Here is a 22166-nt window from a genome sequence, read left to right as displayed (position 1 = left end):
TCCGAGTTAATCCATTTTTGCTCTGAAACCCAGAACTGTGTAGCTGAAAGTACCACACACGGCAGCTCAAAAGTACCATCCACTGTAGCCCAGAGCTCAAAATAGCGAGCAGAGACTCATCAACAATAATGTGAGGGGGCAGCTTCCCACCAGAAATATCTTTTGCTAATGCATTGTTCTGAAAGCAAATACTAAGCCTCAAAAAACATATTTTAGGCGTTTTTCACATTAACTTCTAAATGCACATCAAAATCAGTTATCATTTCTGGGAAAGATGATAGTTACAAGCTCAACCAGATGATAAAATGGGCCCCAGAGCAAGGCATTTGAGAGTTTGTATTTAATTCAGAGTTTGAATTTACAATACTAAGTAAAGAGCCTTGATTGGGAAGAAATCATTTGAAACCTCTATTTATTAATAAAATCTTTGACTACACAGTAAGCTTGTTGTTTAACTTGTAGAACTTCGTGTGCAAACAATATTAATTATAAACAGCTCAAAAAACAATGATATCATTCAGAAATAAATATTCTCACTCACTTTGCTTTTGCTTTCTAAGATTTGGCCCATAACAGAAAATAAGTATTAAAGTCTTCTACCATAGCACAGATTATTTTAATATCAGGCATTAGGGCTGAAAATAGGCACAATAAAGAAATGAATGGCTGGCTATGCTTAATAGGAACGACCTTGCCAACCCCAGGGAATTACATCTCAAACTAGGCCACACATTTGAATTTTGGACTCAAATGTAAGTTTTATTAAAGTCTACATTCTCTATTATTCCTTTCCCTTTTTTAGTCTCCAGACACATGACTATACATACATGGATGACCAGATACATACAAGGTCATGTATCTTTGCCTTTTATAAATTCCAGGCACAAGAGACAGCCCCAGCCATAGCCATATGTGTGTCTATAAACTGACCTTATAAAAAACAAAGGCACAAATACATTGCCATTTTTTACCAGCAACCACAGGAAGCCGTTAGCATGGGGTTTATTATCCCTCCTAATAGGCTCTTTTCCTCTAGTTTCTCCATTGCCCAATCTCCCCTGCTTACCTCTTCCAAATTAATATGATAAAGATGATGCTTCCATTAACAGGTTTTCCTGCTCCACTCTGCCAAATGCTTTGGTCTTTCATATAAGGCCCCGACATCTTCCAAACATTCACCTGACTCTTCCCCAACACCAGCACTTTACTCCAGTCAATCTCCGCAGCACCCCACTAACATTCTTTTCACCACCATGGTGATGCCAACTTCACCCAGGCTCCCAGTCCCTCTCAGGTTCGCCCTCATGGCAAAGCTGACAGCCTCCTCCAGTCCTCCAGGGCTCTGCATCCTTGAGACACAGAACAATGACTGACATCTGGCTTTTAATATGTTCTCTTGTGATACTCCATCCACTGTCACTATGATTGTCTCCTCATCTCATGGGCAAGCTTACTGAAGGCAAAGACCACTTCTTATTTTTTATTTTATGTCTTCCACAATACTTACAGAGATGGACAATTATTTTTCTTTCCCCTCTATTTCATACGACTTTAAATCAGGCTGGTGTCTGGACCCTATGTCCGGAGCCAAGTTCCTCTGGCATAGATAGCATCAGGTAAAGGGCATTTCTGTATGACTTTGAGCCAGTAATTCCATCTTTGCCCCTGAAACTACTTAACTGACATCAAAATAGTGGCGCCAAGGTAGAAACTTCACTCATCTTCCAACTGCTCTAGTCTCTTAAGGCTCTTCTTAACTCTTTCAGCAACTGAAATTGACCACAACTCAACAACATAAGAAACAATTTCCATTCACATGTACTGTGTATAGGGTTGGGTCATGCACTACTTTGTGTTTAGTTATACTAAGAAGGCCCTGATTACAGAGAACAAGACTGTGACTAATTAAGTGCACCAGGGTTTAAGGTGAATGAGAAGAAACTAGAATGGGATCACAGGGTAGCAACAGGAATAATAAAAGGGCTCGGAAGGAGCACTCAAAAAAAGTAGATAGGATTAGACCAAAGAAAAGTCAGGGTAATGATGGTTTTAAGTGTATTGTGAGTTCTTTTAAGGAAATTAGTGATCAACTCTTTTCCCTCTGAGGATAAAATGGGAAAGCATTTGTTTTACATGTACTAAGAGATGTAGGTTACATAAACTCTAACCTTGAAGGCAATTGCAAATGAGAGCAGGCTCCTGAAGAGAGCTATTCTATCTCTTTGGTTCGGAAATACTTATGATAGAATAAATGGCACACTTATCCAGGACAGCCCATCTCCAATAGTACTTTCCATTTTTGCCACTCATCCTTGCAGATATGGACAATGTGATCATGCTATTTTCCTGACCTAAATATCTAGGTGAAATCCCAGGGATTACACTGTGATGAAAGGAAGACCAAACTCATCATTTTAACTACTTTCCAAAACTCCATTTCAGAAATGATATACAGTTAGTTCTTGTAACTTAGGAATTAGATAATACAATTTTACCTTAAAAAAAAAAAAAAAAAAATGAAACACAGAAAACCCTTAATCTGTAACTTCAACTGCCTACCCTCAATCTTCATCCATTTCACTCCACCAATATCCACACACTTCATAAGTTCACATGTCCTGCATGGAATGATCCTGACCTGGTAAACATCTTAGCCTAAAATGGCAAAATGGAAAGTACTATTAGAGATGGGATGTTTTCCCAAGCCTTTCATAGAACACAATCTTTAAAAGGCTAATTCTTGAAAATTTATTCCAACTCATTGTAATCTGAATTTTCTAATAACTTTAGATTAGCATTTTAAAAATACTTCTGATGTTCATGGGCTGTCTTGATGGATTGAAAATTACAGATAGAGGAACAAGGGATTGAAGAACCTATCAAAAGGTATCATTTCCCACACCCTCTAACACATAGTTAAGACGCACGTGGCTAAGTGGTAACAGCCTCTATGAAAACATCATTCTATTCTATTCTATATAAAGATTTCTGCCAATGCTACCCTGAAAGAAGAGCTTAGGTGATCTGAATTTTTTTTTTTTTAATTTTCCTCAGATGCCCAGTGTTCAGAATTCTCTTTAAAATAATATGGCTATAAATAACACATAAAACTACTTCCATTTTTGAAAGGGAATAAAGTTATTCTAATTAATGTTTAAAGTGCCATCTTTTCAATGACAATAGGAGCGTCGTGGTTCCATTTATTTCCAGTAGAAATTCTGCTTGCTCAAATTAAGGTAACTGTCAACTCTAGCCACACCTGTGTCTTCACCATCCACTGCCCTGAACAAGGTAGCCCCCACACCTGACTACGCCTACCATGCTCCCCTCTTTAGTCCTAGGAAAGTTATTCAGTTTTCTGGAGGTTTATGTTCAAATCTTGTTCCCTCCTTGGCAACATCCCCAGACCAGTGAGACTGAGCTCTAAGTGGTCTCTGATTCACTGGCACCTAACGTCTGAACCGCTCACCTGCACATTTCCTGCTACCAACTATGCTTCCACTAGTAAGCACCTTGCTCTCCAGCTCACAGGTTCTTCAGGTGTACATACTGTGTCATATATACCTTTCAACCCACTATATTTATATGACCATTTGAATGTCTGATTAATATCCCTATGAAGGCAGAGATCTGTATATAACTTGATTATGTATAACTTATTTTTGAGTGCCTGAGCACTCAGAATTTATGATATGCCCCTAGCTTAAGCAGGGTTTTCATCATTGATGATCATTTGATTTCAATTTTCAGCTTTGAACTTCTGGGTGCAGAAAAATTATATGATAGGGAGTTTCTCACTCTTGCTCCTTTGCTCCTCAGAATCACAGGGCACACCTGGATACCAGGACGTTTCCCATCTCCCCATTGCCAGTCAGGTAAGGGTAGAGCACGAGTTCTTCTGTCTATTCTTTAGTTGAGCATCTCCTACCTACATTCTACATTTAATGAGACTGCTTTGAAAAAAAGCCCAATTCCAGGGAATTTCCTAGGCTACAAAGGCCATGATCAGAGAACCTTTATCTAGATGGTACTGAACAGGTAGCTGAAATACTTTTTTTTTTTTTTTTGAGACAGAGTCTTGCTCTGTCTCCCAGGCTGGAGTGCAATGGTACAATCTCAGCTCACTGCAACCTCTACCTCCAGAGTTCAAGCAATTCTCCTGCTTCAGTCTCCCGAGTAGCTGGGCCTACAGGCATGCACCACCATGCCTGGCTAATTTTTTTGTATTTTTAGTAGAGATGGTATTTCATCATGTTGGCCAGGCTAGTCTCGAACTCCTGACCTCAAGTGATCCGCCAGCCTCGGCCTTCCAAAGTATCGGGATTACAGGCATGAGTCACTGCATCTGGCCTGAAATACTCTTTCTTTTGTCCTTTTCGTGGACCTATATTTTTTCCCCCTCCGTCACCCCACTACCAATTCAAGCTAGAAACTTCCTGCCCTACGTCCAACAAAGCAGTGGTTCTCAAACTTGGTATATTTAATTTATGCACTGCATGATGATATTTCAGTCAACAACAGATTACATACACAATGGTGATCTCATAAGATCGTAACGGAGCTGAAAAATTCCTATCACCTAGTGATGTCTTGGCCTAGGATAATGTGTACATTTATGTCTTAGTTTAACAAAAAGTTTAAAAGTTGTAAAAACACAAATTTTAAAGATAGAAAAAAGCTTATAGAACAAAGATACTAAAAAAGAAAAATTTTTATATAGCTGTACAATGTGTGTGTGTGTGTGTGTGTGTCTGTGTGTGTGTGTTTAAGAGACAGGGTCTTTGCTGGGCACAGTGGCTCGTGCCTGCAATCCCAGCACTTTGGGAGACTGAGGCAGGTAGATTACCTGACGTCAGGAGTTTGAGACCGGTCTGGCCAGCAGGGTGAAACCCCATCTCTATTAAAAATACAAAAATTAGCTAGGCATGGTGGTGCGCACCTGTAATCCCAGCTACTTCGGAGGCTGAGGCATGAGAATTACTTGAACCTGGGAGGCAGAGATTGCAGTGAGCCAAGATTGCACCACTGTACTCCAGCCTGGGCAATAGAGTTAGACTCTGCCTCAAAAAAAAAAAAGAGAGAGAGAGAGAGGGGCTTGGTATGTTGCCCAGGCTGGAGTGCAGTGGTTAACCACAGGTGCGATCATAGTCCATTATAGCCCTGAACTTCTGGGCTCACACGATCCTCCTGCCTCAGCCTCCTGAGTAGCTGGGATGACAAATGTGTGCCACCATGCCTGGCTCTTCCTTTTTTCTTTTTGTAGAGTTGTTTTAAGCTAAATGTTTTACAAGAGAGTCAAAGCGTTTTTAAAAATAAAGTTTATAAAGTAAAAATTACAGGGAGCTAAGGTTAATTTATTAGTAAAGAAAAACATTATAAATGTAGCATAGTCAATGTTTACAGTATTGATAAAGTCTACAGTAGTGTACAGTAATGTCCTAGGCCTTCACAGTCACTCCTCACTCACTCATTGATTCACACAGAGCAACTTAAGCCCTGCAAGCTCCATTCATGGTAAGTGCCCTATACTGGTGTACCATTTTTAATTTTTATACCATACTTTCACTATACCTTATCTATATTTAGACATAGACATATCTAAGTTTATAAAGATATAAACTTATCTATATTTAGATAAGTTTAGATACACAAATACTTACCATTGGGTTACAATTGCCTACAAAATTCAGTCCAGTAACATGCTATACAGCTTCACAGCCTAGGAGTAATAGGCTATACCATATGGCCTAGCTGTGCGGTAGGCTATACCAGCTAGGTTTGTGGAGGTACACTCTGTGATGTTCACACACAATAGAATGACCTAATGATGTGTCTCTTAGAACATATCCCCATTGTTGAGTAACATAAGATGTACTTACTTAAAAAGATGGTTGAAAATGCTAGACCCCAATCACTGGAGGTGAGAGGTCAGGAATGTGAATCATTAATCAGTGTCTGGGTCACTCTGGGTTAGGTTCTTCTTGGTCCACACTTTATGAACTCTGTACTAAACAGTTTTAGAAGTTTAACCCTTCTCCAATGAGCTTTTAAACTGTATACATAGTATTTCCTGATACATGAAATCTACTGAAGTTCTCCCTACTTCTCACTAACGGTTCTGCTACTTGTGATGTGAATAAGGAGAAACCCAGGGTTTTAGTTAGTTTTAGTTCTGCAGGCATAGCAGAAAGGCTGTCACTGGTTCTGAGGTACACTATAAATACTCTCTTCTGGAAGGGAAGTGAGATCCACCCTGTGCCTTGCCCAGGCTTTTCATGGCAGATAGTGTGACATTGGGGACATACAGGGAAAGGATGAAGAAGACACTTTAAAGGTACCCCCAAATGCCACTTCCATCACAGAGAAAGGCTACTCCAAGTCCTTCTGCATGGGTTTAATATGGACAAAAAATTTTTAAGGTGCTTATTTCATTTGGTCTTCGTTGATCTTATCAAGGAACCCTCCTTTTGTCCTCTACCTCCCACTTGGTCTAGAACACCTCTCTAGACACCATCAAAACCCCTTCTCAGATTAAATGGAAGAAAACCATGGCCAAAATAGAGTCAACTCTTACATCACACTTTTCAAATTACAATACAAACTTCACTAATTCAATCTAAATGAGTGGCAGACTAATCTCACCATAATAGTTCAACTGTCTGACTATATTTATGTAAGTGCAGTTTTTCTACTTGTCAATAGATGTCATGACTATAATATGGTAAAGTTGACTCTGAAGACTACATTGAAAATGACCTCATCATTTCAGATGCAAATTCAAGCATGCCATCAGGATGGGCGTTTCTTGGAATTTCCCAATTTCACTCAGATACCACCTTCACTATTATTTACCATAGTTTTTATCTACCTTTCATTAATTTTTTTAAAAAATCAGTTTACCTTTAATAAATATAACTATTTAAAAAGGCAAATATAATATATACCACTGTCGTAAGTCAATAGCCAGTTATCATTTCCTCTACATATAATCTGTAAAAATAAATATTAAGCCAGGCGCCGTGGGCCTCACATCCTGTAATCCCAGCCATTGGGAGGCCGAGGCAGGTGGAATCAGCAAGGTCAGGAGTCAAGACCCATCCTGGCTAACATGGTGAAACCCCCGTCTCTACTAAAAATACAAAAAATTAGCTGGGCCCATGGCGGCCGTGCACCTGTAGTCCGCAGCTACTCGGGTAGGCTGAGGGCAGGAGAATGGCCATGAACGCCAGGAGGCGGAAGCTTGGCAAGTGAGCGCGAGATTGTGGCCAAACTTTTGCGGCACTCCCAGCCTGGGTGACAGAGCGAGACCTCCCATCTCAAAAAATAAATAAATAAATAAATAACATAAAATACAATAAAATAATAAATATTAAATAATGGTATAATTAAATTTGAGCTTTGATACCATTGTCTGATAAAATCCCTGGGCCTGAAAGCTGTTCTGTCTTTGTTATAAAGATATTCTGCTGCATGAAATTAGAAGGATGAAAAAAGGAATAAAGAGAGAATACTTTCTCACCGTGTAAAACATGCTGAGAACCACACAAAAAAATTCTTCTTTCTGATACTTAACAAAAATATTAACTGAAACCAAGTCTTAGTGACCTGGATTTAATAATTTATTAATTTGTAAATAATTTAATAATTTGTAAATAACGATTTATAAATAGTACAGGTGGCATCTCTTATCTGAAATGCCTGAGACCAGAAGTACTTCAAACTTTGGATTTTTTTCAGATTTTGGAATATCTGCATTATATACTTCCTGGCTAAGCATCCTTGATTCAAATATCCAACATCCAAAACGCTTCCATGAGCACTTCCTCTGGGTGTTCTGTTAGCCCTCAAAAAGTGTTAGAGTTTTGGAGCATTTCAGATTTGAAATTTTTGGATTGGGGATATTCAACCCATATATCACTCAATGATAAACATTTCAATCATACAAGTCAATAAATGTTATTGAGTGCCTACTATAAGTTAGACTTTTTTCCTAAGAATTGCTAATACAAACTCCTTGCCCCACTGGTGCCTACATTCTTGTCAGAGGACACAGGCAATAAACAAATAAACCATACATAAATTATATAATATATAAATACATATATATGTGCACACACATACACAGATATATACACATATACATATCAGATGGTGTCAAGGATGACCTCATTGATGTGACATTTGAGAAGAGACCCAAAGGAGGTATGGGAAGGCACCAGGCACACATATCCAAGTGAAGAGCTTATCAAGGCAAACAAATAGTAAGTGCAAAGGTCCTGAGGCTATTTGGTACTTGGTTTGTTTAAGAACGAACAGGAAGGATAGCAGAATTCAGCAGAGTGAACCAGGAAGAAAATGGTAGAGATGAGCTCAGAGAGTAACAGTGGGGAAGGGATTTGAAGGTCAAATTGAGGTCTGTGGATTTCATTCCAAAAGATGAGAAGTTCTTGGGAAAGGTGACAGGATCTGACCATTTTTAAGGATCATCTTGGCTGCTGCATTGAAAATAAACTGAGGGAGAAGTGGGTGGGACTGCAGGTAAAGGCAGATGCAGAGAGACTTGCTAAAACTCTTAATCCAGGCAAGTGGTAATGGTGGCTTGGACCAGGGTGGTTATCTTTGAGATAATGATAAATGGTCAGATTTTGTACATACTATGAAGATGGGGCAATCAGGACTTGTTGATGGATTATTTGTGGCGCATGAGAGAAAAAGAGAAGTTAAGAATGACTCCAAGGCTCTTAACCTGAGCAAGTAGAAGGAAAGTCTTGATATCTGCTGAAATTAGAAGACTGGAGAAGAAGGTTGGGGTGGGTGTGGGGGTAGTAATCAGAGAGTTTGGTTTGAGATGTCTACTGGGAATGCTGAGAAGGCTGTTGAAGATACTAGTCTGGACTGCAGAGGAGAAGTACAGACTTGGGAATTGTCAGGGAACAGATGGTGCTTAAACCATGAGACTGGATGAGGTCACTAGAAAGTAGACAGGGAGAAGAGGTCTGCGCACAGGGCACTCAATGGTTTCAGGGCCAGGAGATAAGAAGAACCAGCAATATGAGCAGTGAAATGCTTATTTTAAAAATGATTGATGAAAATTTCAATTTTCTTCCTTCTTCTATAGTACAAACTCTCTCATAACCTTGGTTGTACTAATCATTTTCTTAGATAATTTGTTCTTCCTTGATAAAGCTGGGTGGACTTCAACATACCTTTCCTCAAGAAATAAGCATTCATAGACATGAGCTTAGAGTTGTCAAGAACTGTAAAGAATCTGAGATTTTACCCTACTTGCAACCTAACAAGTTCACCTGCTCCAGTATAATGGATACTGGCAGAAGACATGAAACTCCTGGATCAGAAACAAAAGACTATTACAGCACAGCGGGCAGCATGACTTTTGTATTTGTTACTGGTTTCTCCATCCTCCCCAAATCCCTTGGGGCAACATTAGTAGGCTAGCTGGATGCTGCACTTTCAGTGGGTTTGTATAAGAGCTGAGGAACCCTGAGCTTAGGAAGCCCCACTCTTGTGTAATGAGTTGCAAGAAAACCTGCCCAATAATTCCTCCAGAGGCTGACATTATCTTTATTGTATTAGACAGCAAACAAATCTGCCCTTGACTCTGGAGGGAAAGACTATTTCTGTCTTCCAGGGCTGTTTGTTGTACAAACATCCTTGAAAAGATAATTCAGAACAAAAAGTTATCAGCACCTCAGCTCACAAGAGACTTGTGGATAATTATCTCCCAAGAAGAGTCAAAATCAGTAAGCAGTGTATTTTGGAAAGATTACGAGACCTTACCCTGTTCCAGTCTGGAATTCAAAACCTAAATGTTTTAAAAGCTAAATTATATTTATTTGACAAGACAACACTTCAACATGGCAACAAATTCAAAAGATAAAATACTCAGGATCAACCTTTACTGAACAAAGACAGTATGAAAGTGGGTTCCCACTTTCAATAAGAAGGGAGCACATTTATATTACACTTATGTTTCTCTCATTTTGGTTAACCTGCTTTATAATCAGTTTGTGAATGACTAAGATTCTCTAGATAGGTAATAAAAGGCTGAGTTCTGCTTCTGGAGAATGCAAGAAACTACTTCTATTTTTCTCACATTTTATCAGTTTTCTAGTTGTGCCCCCAAATAACCCATACCCAGTCTGCCCCTGTGAGCCCAGATGAGAAAGTTAAGGGTCTAAACCAGAGTGAAACTAAGCAGCAGCAACAGTTTAACCAAGAACTGCCTGAGCATACGTTTCCTTACCCACGGTATGTGCCGGGAAGGCTTGTAGCTCAGTCATCTGTGATAGATGCCTTTACTTGCACTCTTTCTTTTCAGAAGATAATGTTACCATTATCTATGAATGCTTATTTCTTGAGGAAAGATAATGTTACCATTATCTATGAATGCTTATTTCTTGAGGAAAGGTATGTTGAAGTCCACCCAGCTTTATCAAGGAAGAACAAATTATCTAAGAAAATGATTAGTACAACCAAGGTTATGAGAGAGTTTGTACTATAGAAGAAGGAAGAAAATTGAAATTTTCATCAATCATTTTAAAATAAAAGGTCTAGTAACCATTTGAAGACATACATTATAGTACAGCAATTGATAAATCTTTGTGACTAGCTATGCCATTAAAAACATTTACCAGGCTGGGTGCGGTGGCCCATGCCTGTAATCCCAGCCCTTTGGGAGGCCGAGGTAGGTGGATCACCTGAGGTCAGGAGTTCAAGACCAGCCTGGCCAACATGGGGAAACCCCATCTCTACTAAAAATACAAAACGTAGCTGGGCATGGTGGCGAGTTCCTGTAATCCCAGGTACTACAAAGGCTGAGGCAGGGGAATCATTTGAACCTGGGAGGTGGAGGTTACAGTGAGCCAAAATTGTCACACTGCTCTCCAGCCTGGGCAACAGAGTGAGACTCTGTCTCAAAACAAAACAAAACTAAACAAAACATTTACGAATAACCAAGTTCCAAATAAACATATGGCTATTGTTCATTCATTCATTCATTCACCTTATGAGTACCTGCCATGTCAGGCATTGTTGTAGGCACTGGGTTTACAGTGAACAAAACAGACAAAAATCTCTGCCCTCAAAGAGCTTACTGTCTAGCAGGGGGTGAAGATAAATTAATACAATGTATTAAATGATGTAAAATAAAAAAGATAAGGCAGGGACATGTGATACAGGGAGTTGTTGAAATATTATATATGGAACAGCCCAGGAAAGGATCACTGAAAACAGACAATTTGGCTAAACAATCTTCTTGATTCTCTGGGCAGTCTCCTTGGTCCTTGGTCTTTTCTAAATGGTCTAGAACTTTCTGGCAAAAAAAAAAAAAAAAAAAGAAAGAAAATAGATCTTGGTCCTTACCCTGAAAAATGCTCATGATAAACAACAATAATTATAATGAATTATAGATCAAAATAATGAACAAAATATATACGTATACTTAAAACGAACTATAATTTACATTTAAAGGGACACTTAGAAATGCCAGACAGTGCTAATTTGTCCTTTGTTAGAAGCAATTCCCCCAGAGAAGAATCTGCACAAATACCAACACATTCAAATCCAAATAGAGATGAATGCTTCTCTTTTGTTTTCAGGTTTCTTATTCTCTAATACAGCGTAAAATACAACCATGATACAGACAAAGTAAAACATTAAAAACCTATCACTGGAACAACATGACAGAATAAACAGATCACATTAAAACAACTCCTTTAAGTTAGTGGGATGAAGGCTGTAATGCACAAGGATGCAAAACAAAGCAATTGAACACTGAAGATAGAATAGCTCCACTCAGAACCCTGCAGCCACGTTCTACTCCCACTGGGTTATTACAAGAAATACCATAAGCTTTTGGGATCTCCTTTTCATTTAATTACAGAATCCATCCATCAATTAAACCACTTTCTTCATCTCATTACCAGCCCCGTACATTTTCTGAGGTGACAAATGGTAATTAGGTTCTCCTTCCTCCAGTTGCTGGCATTTAGTATTCAGTTCCTGCCTTTTGCTCTTTCCCAGGGAAATTTCACACACAATTATATAGCTTCAGTCATTATCCACACGCCAAAGGCTTCCAAATTCTTCTTCCCAACATAGACCACTATCTCAGAGCCCTACTGGACTCTGGAGGTACCATGTTACTCAACCTCAATATACCCCAAACTGAACTCATCTTTCTCCAGCACTGCCCTGCAAGGTGCTTCTGTATTTCCTTAGTTGGTGGCAACTCCATCTATCTACCCAGGCAGCTCAGCTGGACACATGGATCCCTCTTCACTCCTCCCATTCAGTCAGTCATCAAATTCTATCGACCCTAACTTTGTCTCTTAAATCTTCTGTTTTCTATCACACCTGCTACTACCTTACACTATTTCCACCTGTGGCTCTCCTCAGCTCCATTCTATCTCCCCTGTGGCCCTCACGGCCTGCATGCTATGTGTCTCTCCATCACAGGACTTCTTACTTGGTCTCATAAATGTTGCTTACTTATATGTCTCTTTTAATACCCCAAGAGTTCTTTGACAACCTGGTACGTTGTCTCTATTATTAGCACTTAGCACAATGTCCTGCATGGAGTATGTGTTCAATTAACATTTAGTAAATGGGCTTGGTGTGGTGGCACGTGCCTGTAATCCCAGCCACTCAGGATCACTTGAGCTCAGGAGTTTGAGACCAGCCTGGGCAACACAGTGAGATCCCCCCAACTCAAAACAACCACAAAATAAAACAAGTAGTAAATGGATGAGTAACTCATGAACCATCAGATCCCACAACGTCAGACATTTTAGAAAGTGAGATGAGTTCACCAACACAATTTCTGCTCACCAATCCCTACCTTGTCACAGCTAAACCTGTGAAGTCACTGGGTCTGAAACTGACCTAAGTTTGTGCTATCAACTCTAACTCCTCCATTGCAACCCTTTCTCACCCTCAAATTTGTTTAGCTCTTGTGTAAAATGTTCGGTGTCCCCTTTCTCCCTTTTTTCAAAACCTATTTTTGGCAAAAAGAGTTCATCCTTGGTTTTCATTCCCAAAGGCATTTTACATCGCTGGCCTTTCTTTCTAGGGGAAATCAACCTCTGCCCCCACTCAAGAAATAGAAGGCTTTGTCTACAAGGTATATGTGTGAAGGAGAGGCAGGTGGGAGGGAGGGAAGGGAATTCCAGGGAGAAAGCTTAGCTGGACTCAAGGTCACAGTCAGAACTGGAATGTGCCTCCTGTGCACTCAGCCAGGTCTTGACCAAAAGCCCGGGCTTGTTTTGGCACATGCTCCCCACCCCAAAATCCTCTGTCCTGGGACATCAGCTCAGTACCTGAACATCGCAACTCTAGGTGAAACAGGAAGAAAACGAAACTGTTGTTTTAGGACTTGGCTGCAATTGGGTCACTTGGGCTAGGAGGAATACAGCATTCCTCAGGGAAAAGACTGCTATTTCTGCTGGGATTTATAAGAAGTAAAGATGCCAAGGAAATTTAGTGTCCTGATCCGATTAGGATGGAGACAGAAGGGTCTTTGGAGAGAGAAGGGTCTTTGGAGAGAGAGCAAGCCCTGTCAAGATGGTGCAGACGAGGTTTGGAATAAGTCTGAAAAATGGCCCTGGCTTGTACTTTCTGATCCATTTTCCCATAAACCTAAAACTGCTCTAGAATGAAAGAAAGAAATGAAAGAAGGAAATGAAAGAATGAAAGAAAAGAAGGAAAGGAAAGGAAGGGAAGGGAAGGAAGGAAAAGGAAAGGAATAGAATGGAATGAAAAGGGAAGAAAGAAAAGAAAAACAAAAAGAAAAGAAAAGAAAAGAGAAGAAAAGAAAAGAAAAGGCTCTTGCTAATGAGAAATGTCTCATGTCAGAGATGGCCTGAGAATACGAGGGCAGTTGGTGCCTATTCTGTGCTGTGACCTCCCACCATTAGCCCAGACCTTAATTAAGTCTGCTGCTGAAAAGAGCTGCCTTGGGGTAGTGGTACTGTGGAAGAGGAGAGAGAGGAAAAATGTGTGGGAGGAAGCAATGAAAAAGGCACAGCACTCACAGGAGGAGACCAAGACTTTGATACTGGCAAGAATTTGGAGTGAGGGAACCACAGGAATGCATACCTCGAGGAATCTTTAGAACTGTGCTGTCCAGTACAGTAGCCACTAACCACATGTGGCTACTGACCATTTGAAATGTGTCTAGTCCAGGCCGGGCGCGGTGGCTCATACCTGTAATCCCCGCACTTTGGGAGGCCAAGGTGGGCGGATCACCTGAGGTCAGGAGTTCAAGACCAGCCTGGTCAATATGGTAAAACCCTGTGTCTACAAATAATACAGAAAAAAATTAACTGGGTGTGGTGTCACAATCCTGTAACCCCAGCTACTCAGGACGCTGAGGTAGGAGAATCGCTTGAACCCCGAAGGTGGAGGCTGCAGTGAGCCAAGATCACTCCATTGCACTCCAGCCCTGGTGACAAGAGTGAAACTCCATCTCAAAAAAAACTAAAAAAAAAAAAAAAAAGAATGTGCAGCCAGGTGCAGCGGCTGACGCCTGTAATCCCAGGGCTTTGGGAGGCTGAGGCAGGTGGATCACAAGGTCAAGAGATAGAGACCATCCTGGCCAACATAGTGCAAACTTGTCTCTACTAAAAAAAAAAACAAAAAACAAAAATTAGCTGGGTGTGGAGGCGCACACCTGTAGTCCCAGCTACTCAGGAGGCTGAGGCAGGAGAATCCCTTGAACACAGGAGGCGGAGGCTGCAGTGAGCTGAGATCACGCCATTGCACTCCAGCCTGGAAACAGAGTGAGACTCTGTATCAAACAAATAAAACAAAGCAAAGCAAAAAAACAAAAAGAAATGTGTCTAGTCTAAATTGAGATGTGTTAAGGTAGTATTAAAAAAAAAGAATGTCAAGTATCTCAATACTTTTTATATTACTTATTGAAATGATAATATTTTGGATAGGGTTAAATAAAACATATTAATGAAAACTAACTACACCTTTCCCTTTCAACCTTTTCAATATGGCTATTAGAATATTTAGAATTATACAAGTGGCTTGCATTTTTAAAAATTTATTTATTTTTTAAGTTTTGGGGTACATGTGCAGGAAATGCAGGTTTGTCACACAGGGAAACGTGTGCCAGGTTACATGATATTTCTGCCTGAAGCACTTCACCCTTGCAAGGCTCCTCACATTTATAACAGTGATGACAGTGCTGCTCTAGAATCTTGGGAAAAGTCACGGACTCCCTACAGTATAAGGCACGGGGAACCTAAACCACTTTCTCCAGATATTAAAGAAAAGGATGATTCCAGAATGTTGGGACACAAGATAGTAGCCATTGCCAGATTAAGTGTGAGAAAATATAAATGTATAAGGATAGATGATTGACTCATTTATTTTAGTAACATTTTGTTAAATTGAAAAATAATTCCTACAAATAGCAAGTATTCTTAAAATGGAATTTAATTTAAACAAAAACTCGACTTTTCAAGAACACATTTATAGCATGAAACAAGATATATGATACAACTTTCCAAGATGAGGAATTAACATTTGGTCCTTAGAATTAAACTAAAGGAGGAAAAAAAGCAAGGGAGCTTTCACCCCACAGGGGATAAATGAATGTCTATTCTAACACCTCGATGTGTTGGAACAGTGAGTGCCCAGATCTGAGTCTACTACTCCATGCTTTCAAGTAGAAATATAAAATATAGAGAGAGCTGGGTGTGGCGGCTCACACCTGTAATCCCAGCACTTTGGGATGCTGAGGCAGGAGAATCCCTTGAGATTAGGAGTCCAAGACCAGCCTGGCCAACATGATGAAACCCCATGTCTACTAAAAAACAAAACAAAACAAAAGAAAAAACCACAAAAATTAGCTGGGCATGGTGGCAGGTGCCTGTAATCCCAGCTACTTGGGAGGCTAAGCCAGGAGAATTGCTTGAACCCAAGAGGCAGAGGTTGCAGTGAGCTGAGATCACACCACTGCACTCTAGCCTGGCAACAGAGTGAGACTCCATCTCAAATAAATAAATAAATAATAAAATAGAATAAATAAAATAAAATATATACATGACTGCAGTCATTTATAGATTGTATTTATTTCACACCAAATCTATCCTTTGAGTCATGTCGCAATAAATTTATGAGAAAAAATAAAAATACAATGCTGACTCCAAGTTAGCTAAACTGGATATAACCAGAAAACATTTTTTCTCTGACACACCCCCTAAGAAGCTCTGATTGGGGGTCTGTGTTAATATACACTTATCTGGTATGTGGAATCTGCAAACTTCAGACCTGGGATGATGTAAGTTTCATATGGTCTAGTCTCTTTATTTTACAGATAAGGACACTGAGCCACAGAGAGACAAGCAACTTCTCCGCAATCAGCTGCTTAATGGCAAGGCAGGACTCAAGCCACACAACGTGGCAGCACAGCACCCTGGGTGTGACCTTGATATTTCCTCATGGCCAACTTGGGTTGGGTGAAAACTGGGGTTTATCATCCTTACTCACAGGGGTTTTCAGGAGGATTAAATAATCCCTCTCTGAGATGTGGACACGGCATTTGTAACGCACGTCATGCATTGAGCATTGAGCTCATTTGAGGCAGTTAAGCTCATACCCTCCCCTTTCCACCTTCTTGCCCTAGCTACACATGCTAGCATTCTTTCTCCTGAAAACTTTACCTTCAGTGTAAGGAACAGCTGTGGACTCCAGGAAAGCGCTCCCTCCTCCTTTATTCATGTATTTCGTGGTCACTAGGAAGACTGGAACCTGCCTGAGAGCGCCCCTGGCTGTGGATGGATGGCTTAGGATGACAATGCTGAGTCTTTGTGACGTAAGACACTCAAAACAAAACACAGTTCCCAGAAATGAAAGTGCTTACCACAGGCAGGGCATAGGAATGAGGGTGCTTACCCCAGGCAGGGTACAGAGTAAATTTACAGAGTGCTCTCCGAGTCTCCTCTGCCTTCCTTCTCTGACATCCTTGAACCCCATCTTGAGCTACCCGGACATGCCCTCAGCCCAAGTAACCTATTTATCAAACAAACACACAAAACCATTCTTCTTCCTTTTCTTCCCCAGTTGGCCACGCCCTGGCTCTGAAATAACAGATTGGCGTATTTCATACAAAGATGCCAATCTTTGTAAACCCCAAAAGGTAGCCTTGTTAATGGAAATCAACACCAAACTGGTAGCTTCTTGGATGGGAGGTCTTTTTCTGCTTGGAAGTCTCCCGAGTGTTCTTGCTTAATTCTCACTTCTCAATACACACACACACACACACACACACACACACACACACACACACACAGAGGAGCCAGTGACTTGACACCCAATCTTGCAAGTTTTCCAGGCCTCCTATAACTAATGGATATTGGGACAAGCTACTTTGTAGTAGGAGTTCCTCATTTCAGAGAAAAGAAAAGAAGGCAAAACCACAGAAGTGTTTTTTTACTGCTCTTTCTCAGTGTTAGTCCCTTCTTCCAGGAGAAGGGACCTCAGTGAGCACCCAAAGGCCCATGAACCACTGGTTTTAGCAGGACTCGTTCTCGCCCTAGAGTCTAACTGAATCCCAAACAGACAGTAAATGATGTCAGGGCTTCTCGGGGCATTCACTTATCATCCAGTGACCCGACGTGGAGTTAAGGGGATGGGCTGGACCCAAGGCGAGCCCTGACCATGGCATGCCACTGAGCCACGAAGCTGGAGGCACCATACCTTTGCAGGTGAAACACTTGATGTGGAAATGTTTGGTCTGGACCCGAAGCACTTCACCCTTGCAAGGCTCCCCACATTTATGGCAGTGAATGACAGGCTTCTCTGATGGGTGGTGAGGGTCCTGAGGGTGTGCCACTGAAAGAAAATCAACAAAAGATCCAGGTGAGTAGAGACCATTCCTGCAAAAGGGGTCATCATGGTATCTCTGTAATTTTGTTGTCAAATGAATCACAGAGATTGATTCGACAGGGTGAACGGAGCAGCCCCTCCAAGCCATAATCCTGGAGACACAAAGACCCATAAGACAGTCGTGGCTTTAACAGTCCAGGGGAGAAAACACCAGGCGTGTTCCTCAATGGAGCCTGCTGTCTTCTCCCTTTCTCCCAAACTTCTCTGGGATGACATCATTGAACTATTGAATACACAATCTTGCTTAGTTCAATATTTTGTAAGGTGGATTTGTAATATGTCTTTATATTGATTTAGAAGGCACCTTCAGCAGGAGTTCACTGTGGACTGTAAGTCCTTGAAGATGGGGACCATTTCTTAAATTTATCCTTTTTGTCTCACCAGTTGTATTTCTCCCTCCTTCTCCCAGCTTCTTGGGACATAGCAGAATGTTCAGGCACCAAAGGTGCTCAGTACATGTTTCTTTACTCATTAATTAGTGTGTGCTGGACAGTTTCTAGCCTGCTTTACCAGAGGGTCATTCCTGATCATAAATGGCAACTCATCCAATCTGTTACGGGCTTATGATGAGCCTCCCATTATGTGTATAGTGTCTGATACACATACTGCAGGCAGTAAATTTTTAAAAAATAAACTAGGAACAACATGGATCTCTCTGAACCTCAGTTTCCTTTCCCATAAAACAAAGAGGATTGGCCCAGGGGATTTATAGGGTCTTTTCAGACCCTAACATCACGTGATGGGGCTTACAAGGATACTAAGAGAATACTAAAAGAATACTCGTAGTTTCCAGAGTGTGGCCTTCAGAGACTAGAAGTTACTGTGACTGCCCAGCGCTGGGACTGGGATGTACAGCCTCCCCTTTACAAAGGCCTGGAGATAAGGCAGTGAGGGGACACTTGTGGCTTTGAGCTCACCAAGAGTTTTCATTTAACTTGCAGTTTCTCCAGCTAGAGAATGCAGATAGGCAGTGTTTGCTACCAAATTCCCTTTTTGATGTGGAGCCTCAGAAGCAGGAACATCATGGTGATATATAAAAACATACTCCTTAAGGAATGACATGAGCAAGAATGACATGAGCAAGGAATGACATGGGACAAGAACATTGAACCTAAAATTAATCAACCAACACAAAGATGATTTTTCTCTCCAAAGGTAAAACCAGGTTGAGCAGGGGGTAGATGTGGGCAGATATTGCTGAAACTCAGTTTAGAAAACACCTTACAACAAGGAGCTCGCTGTATACCACAATATAATAGTTCACTGTTTCTCTCAGACCTCAGCAGTGTTCTCATTTTGCCTGGCAAGAGTTTGAACAAGATAGTCCAAATAATCCATTACAGGCTAACTTCTGAGAAACAAGGTTCTTCTTGTGAGATTCTGACTAGGAGCAGGTGTAGTTTCAGGTGGAACACCTGATCTGTGTTCTCTGCAATGGACACTGGGAATGGCCACAAATATACCAAGGTTGCGATTCACCTGCAATTCCATATCTACCCCCTGGGATCTCTCTTGAAAACCTGTACTTACAACATAACTCAGTTATTAGCTAAAGGAATTAAGGAGGGACATGCTCTCAAGATCTCTAAACAATGACTGACTTTTAAAGAGATGCATATCAAGGCCAAAAAACCTATCCCTTGCACATTTTAAAAAAAAAGTTTCCTTGGCTGGGCATGGTGGCTCACGCCTGTAATCCCAGCGCTTTGGGAGGCCCAGGTGGGCGGATTACCTGAGGTCAGGAGTTCGAGACCAGCCTGGCTAACATGGTGAAACCCAGTCTCTACTAAAAATACAAAAATTAGTCGGACATGGTGGCAGGTGCCTGTAATCCCAGCTACTCAGGAGGCTGAGGCAGGAGAATCGCTGGAATACGGGAGGCGGAGGTTGCAGTGAGCCGAGATCATACCATTGCACTCCAGCCTGGAGGACAAGAGCGAGTCTTTGTCTCAAAAAAAAAAAAAGTTTTCCTTCAAAATATCTGCTTTAAGTCCTTGTGTTTTTTAATTCCTGCTTCCTATAAGAAAGAAGACAAGTGGTATTTATTGGCATCTACTAAATGCCACACATAGTGCAGGGTGTTTACATAAGCCACTTTATTTCATCCTCACCACCTCTCTCTCTCAGTGAAGTGAGTAATACTGTTCCCATTTGACAGTTGACAGATAAGGAAACAGAGCCGCAGAGAAGTTGAACAACCTGCCTAAGAAGCAGAGGAAGCTAAAAGATCCACACCCAGGCCTTTCTGACTGCCAAGTTCATGCTCCTTCCATGAAGTTTGTAAAAATCAGAAAATTGTTGTAAGTCAAAAATAATTATTATTTATAAGTATTATTATTATACCTTTAATTTATACGGCAAGTTCAAGTGCCATTCTAAAAGCAGCAGCAGCTAGGGCTTGGCTTGTAAAGGGCACACACGTAGCAATAAGGTTTTTGATAACTGAGCATGGCACCCAGGTGGTAACACCCAAGGCAACTGTATGAATCCCCCTGATCAGAACCTTCTGTACCATGTATTAAAAAGGCAGGTTCTTCAGCCCCAGTGACTAGGAGTGGGAGTCAGGCATCTACCTTTTTAGTAAACTACTCAGGTGATTCTTACACATACTCCAATTTAAGAGCTATTTCCCTTTAGAATTCAGATAGTATGAATATGTCAGCTACAGAGAAGAGCTAGAATTTCAAAAGTAATTCAAAAGACCATCCTCTTCAGCAACAATATGAGAACAGTGAATCTCTTGACTATACAGGAGAATGCATTTTTGGATAAGAAAATGCACTGCAGTTTTTCTTGACACTTGAATTTCTTATTGCTAAGCAAGGCAGTCATGATGAGTAATGATGAGGGAAGGAAAATATCGTTTCATTTCTTGGCTTTTCTCTATGTCCAAATAAAGGAGCCACTGCCAATGCTGGCACCACCTACCAAGGTCAGAACTGGGATCAGCGTCTGCATTTTGCAAGAGTTTCCCTTTGGAAATATACATTACACCACAAAGTCCTCCATGCCCAGAGATGACTTGCTTTGCTTTCACCCAGAGACTAGACTGTGTTTAGTTGCCTTTCCTTCATACAACAGCCTAGGCAGGCACATCAGAACCACCCATTCGTAAAGAATTCGGCTTTTCTTACTAGAGAAGGACAGAATCCAAAGACCAAAAGAGATTCGGTTCTTATTTCATCCCAACTCAAGTCAGTGTCAAGAAAGGAATCTCTCTCCTTTTCAAAAATGAATAAAGAGGTCAACTTTATATAATTGTCTTTGACAGTCTGGTTATTACCAAATGTATGTTTGTTGACTCGATGTTACAATTTTGAAATATGCTGCGTCATTTCCAATACAGACATGACATTGGTTCTGCACTTCCCCTTATCTGCCAACTGGCTCTGCTGCAAATTTTTACTTGACTGTTCCATCTTTCAAGGCTCAAGTGGTCCCTACTTATTTTACTGATAGGGAAACTGAAGAGCAAAGAGTTTACATTCCTTGCCCAAAGTCATCAGGAGTTACTGGCAGAGGCACACTTAGCACTCAGGCTCCCAGCACTTTCCACTGTACCAAGTAGTCAATGATTTACCCTGGAACTTGAGCAGACACAGTTCAAACCTTCCATGGCTCATCATTTTTGTTGCCTAAATAAGGATTGTACAATGAAAAACCCAAAGCATGGCTGCACACTCTCTGAACAACGAGGAAATACCTACAAAGAACCAAGAGTCTACCTGCCTGAAAAAGTAATGGGATTCCTCCACTGCAGAATACCCAGTTTGGAGGAATTCTCACTACTCAGCTAAAGCAGCCGATTGCACCGCTTACTGAGGAGTTTCACACTGTCTTTCAGAGTCAAGCAAAGCAGATCAGCCACGTCTCTGAACTCCAGTACAGGACAAAAAGCAAAAATGCCACTTTTGATGTGTTACTTTTGGAATGTCTATTAACGATCTCAGGCAATGAGACTGGGAGAATGAGACCATTGAAGAAATCCCAGTAACCTTCAGTGCAGTCAAGCAGAGGCCATGACAGATCATAAGAGGAAGTCCACAAAACTAAGCAGAATCCCTCTTTCAAATCCAGAACTAGCCTCATCTTGCCCAAGCTACCTTTCTCTGGCGAACAGACTGTGGAACTAGACTGCCAGAAACAGAACATCTGGGAAAGCACATTTGAAATAAAAATCTCCTTAGCAGGTAAATATCACAAACCTGTGACAGAGTACTTTTTTTTTTTTTTTTTTTTTTTTTTTT

The 22166-nt window shown here is 40.8% G+C and overlaps 1 protein-coding gene across 1 annotated transcript in view; it reads right to left on the bottom strand.

The window, feature by feature from the left end:
• The window catches only part of ABLIM1 (actin binding LIM protein 1), a 234677-nt gene that overhangs the window by 160056 nt on the left and 52455 nt on the right, over positions 1–22166 (bottom strand). Inside the window, 1 exon segment of the mRNA XM_017892465.1 lies at positions 17731–17865. Coding sequence (XP_017747954.1) covers positions 17731–17865 — 135 coding nt within the window.

This window comes from Rhinopithecus bieti, unplaced genomic scaffold, assembly GCF_001698545.2.
Source record: "Rhinopithecus bieti isolate Rb0 unplaced genomic scaffold, ASM169854v2 scaffold_21201, whole genome shotgun sequence".
NCBI lineage: Eukaryota > Metazoa > Chordata > Mammalia > Primates > Cercopithecidae > Rhinopithecus > Rhinopithecus bieti.
Note: the sequence above shows the minus strand (reverse complement) of the source record. Positions and strands in the feature narration are given on the sequence as shown.